Source organism: Physeter macrocephalus, chromosome 2 (assembly GCF_002837175.3).
Source record: "Physeter macrocephalus isolate SW-GA chromosome 2, ASM283717v5, whole genome shotgun sequence".
NCBI lineage: Eukaryota > Metazoa > Chordata > Mammalia > Artiodactyla > Physeteridae > Physeter > Physeter macrocephalus.
Genome location: NC_041215.1, coordinates 31,537,528 through 31,540,035, shown reverse-complemented (window position 1 = coordinate 31,540,035; position 2,508 = coordinate 31,537,528). Strand labels below are relative to the sequence as shown.

At 40.9% G+C, this 2,508-nt stretch overlaps 1 protein-coding gene across 1 annotated transcript; it reads left to right on the top strand.

Annotated features, from left to right (window-relative positions):
• Positions 1–394: 394 nt before the first annotated feature.
• Positions 395–2,224, top strand: LOC102982857 (signal recognition particle 14 kDa protein-like). The gene is made up of 2 exons (XM_007105735.1): positions 395–451; positions 1,919–2,224. Exons 1-2 carry the CDS (start codon positions 395–397, stop codon positions 2,222–2,224), a joined length of 363 nt encoding a protein of 120 aa, XP_007105797.1.
• The last annotated feature ends 284 nt before the right edge of the window (positions 2,225–2,508 follow it).

Genomic DNA, 2,508 nt, shown 5'->3' with positions numbered 1-2,508 from the left:
GGTGTGGTTGCAGTAGCAATATTAAGCTTTTTTGGGAGGAAGGAAGGCAGGAATCACAAGTGAAATGTATGTGCTGTGTGCTGGAAGGAGCAGTGCAAGGCATGCAAATACGAATACAGAGCCCCCACCAAGACTGGCCTCGTGTGGAGGAGGTCTCGATGCTTGGCCCCTTGTGGCATGCATGTCCATGAGAGTAGCCTGTCAACCATCCTGGGGGCTTGCCTTCATTTTCCCTTTAGTATGTTCCTTTTCTACTAGGACATAGGCTCTGAGATGGAGATTATTGTGTCTAACAGGTCTGAATCTCTAGAGCCATGCCTAGAACACAGCAATGAGGATTAGAGATGCCAACAGCTCGTGGTGATCTTACTAGATTCCATTCTGCTGTATCAGGATGGCCTGGGATAGAATGACAGCGATGCATTCTTGGGTGTCAGCCATTTATTCTTGGGTATTTTGGATTCTGATTTATGTATTTAAAAAAAAAATAAATTTATTTGTTTATTTATTTTTGGCTGCGTTGGGTCTTCATTGCTGAGCGGGGCCCTTCTTTAGTTGCGGCGAGTGGGGGCCACTCTTCATTGTGGTACACGGGCTTCTCACTGCAGTGGCTTCTCTTGTTGCCGCTGGCTCTAGGTGTGCGGGCTTCAGTAGTTGTGGCTCGCAGGCTCTAGTGCTTAGGCTCAGTAGTTGTGGCACACGGGTTTAGTTGCTTCGTGGCATATGGGATCTTCCCGAACCAGGACTCGAAGCCATGTTCCCTGCATTGGCGGGCGGATTCTCAACCACTGTGCCACCAGGGAAACCCTGGATTCTGATTTATATATAATTTGAAATAGATGAGCTCATGTCTCTAGATTTAGGATGCCTCCTAGTATGATGGACTTCGCTTTGAGGATAACTGTACTTGAGTCCTTATACTTCCACCTGTCAATTTGGGCTAATTACTAAGTTTCTAGTAACTTTTTTCATCTATAAACTGGGCAAAAGAAAACTGACATCTGTGAGCTGGTGGGAATTAATGGCATATTATTTATAAAACATTATCTGATAAGTAGTAGGATAAAGGCTATTTAAAGAACTCTTTAGCTTAATAGTTGACTGGGTGGAATTTTCCATCAATATGCAGGGAAGAGACCTTTCCTCAGAAGATATTATAACAGTTTATTCATAAGAAATGATTTCTAAATAAAGGTCAAGCAGAACAAATTAGTAGACTTCTCCTTTTCCTAGGAGATAAGGAGTGTCTGTGGATTTGAAGAAGATAAAGCGTTTGTCCCTGAAAGGAGGAGAAAGGAGGAAAACAAATATATTCCAGTTACATCAGAACAAGTTTTGATTAAGAGGATCGAAGGACTGAAAATTTTAAAATACTCTTTATGGGTATTCAAAATAAAAGCAAGAGTAAACTATAAAATAAATGTTAAAAAGTCCAATAATTTTCATATTTTCCAATGAATACGTCAATGTTTAAAAATATAAACCCATAGCCAAATATCATATTATTACAAAACATTTGTGTGTATCCATGAGAAAAAAGTAGAAAAGTTAAAGCATGCATATTTTGCTTAATAATAAATTAAGGAATAAATTTGTCTCGTGACATCACACTAAGAGTTTACAGAACAAAATATGATGGAAATAAAATGGATAGTTATCAAATCTTAGAATAAAGAAGGTCTTCAAAGAAAATGGTTAAATCAAGAGGGAAAACAATGGTTCCAAAAGTCTAGATGATAAATGAATAAATAAATATAGCAAATTATTTTACTCTATAAAAAGTTATATGAGAGCTGGCTGGCTGAGGGACCGATGTTCTTTGGTGCTTAGCTCAGGATCTCTGTCTCCTTTTGCAGGAGGGACTGGGGTGTGAAGGGGACATGGGTTGCCTAACAGGACCAGGCTTGTTGTGTTCCAGTTCCTGACCGAGCTGACCAGGTTCTTCCAGAAGTTCCAGTTGTCGGGCAGCCTGTTCATCACTCTTAAGAAGTGTGATGGTCGAACTAAACCCATTCCAAGGAAAGGTTCTGTGGAGGGCTTGGAGCCCTCAGACAACAAGTGTCTGTTAAGAGCTACTGATGGGATAAAGATCAACACTGTGGTGAGCTCCAAAGAAGTGACTAAGTTTCAGATGGCTTATTCAAACCTGTGGAGAGCTACCGTGGTTGGGCTGGAGAAGCGGGACAAAAGGAACAAGAGTCAGAAGAGCAAAGCAGCATGGTGAAGGCACCAGAGATCCCACTTTCACCAACTAACCCCTGAATTGCTATTTTCCTTTGGTTTTTTACCTTTGGCTGCAAAGCTGGGTATCTGATTCCCTTACGTTATTGTTTTCATGTGAGATTAGGGTCATTTTGGGATACAGGAAGGGCTACAACGTTTACAGGATAGTTGTAAGAAGCCAGTTTATTTTAGATCTGGCTAAGTGGTCAGTGTTGCATGGTTGTATATTCCTGGATAACAGTTTGCGGTCTCCTGTAACCACCTGTGAAGAGCACAGTATCATTA

Coding starts and splice junctions, on each gene's coding strand:
- LOC102982857 (XM_007105735.1), top strand. CDS start 395: ATGGCCTGGGATAGAATGACAGCGATGCATTCTTGGGTGTCAGCCATT. Junction 452..1,918: donor TGTCAGCCATTTATTCTTGG/GTATTTTGGATT, acceptor GTTGTGTTCCAG/TTCCTGACCGAGCTGACCAG.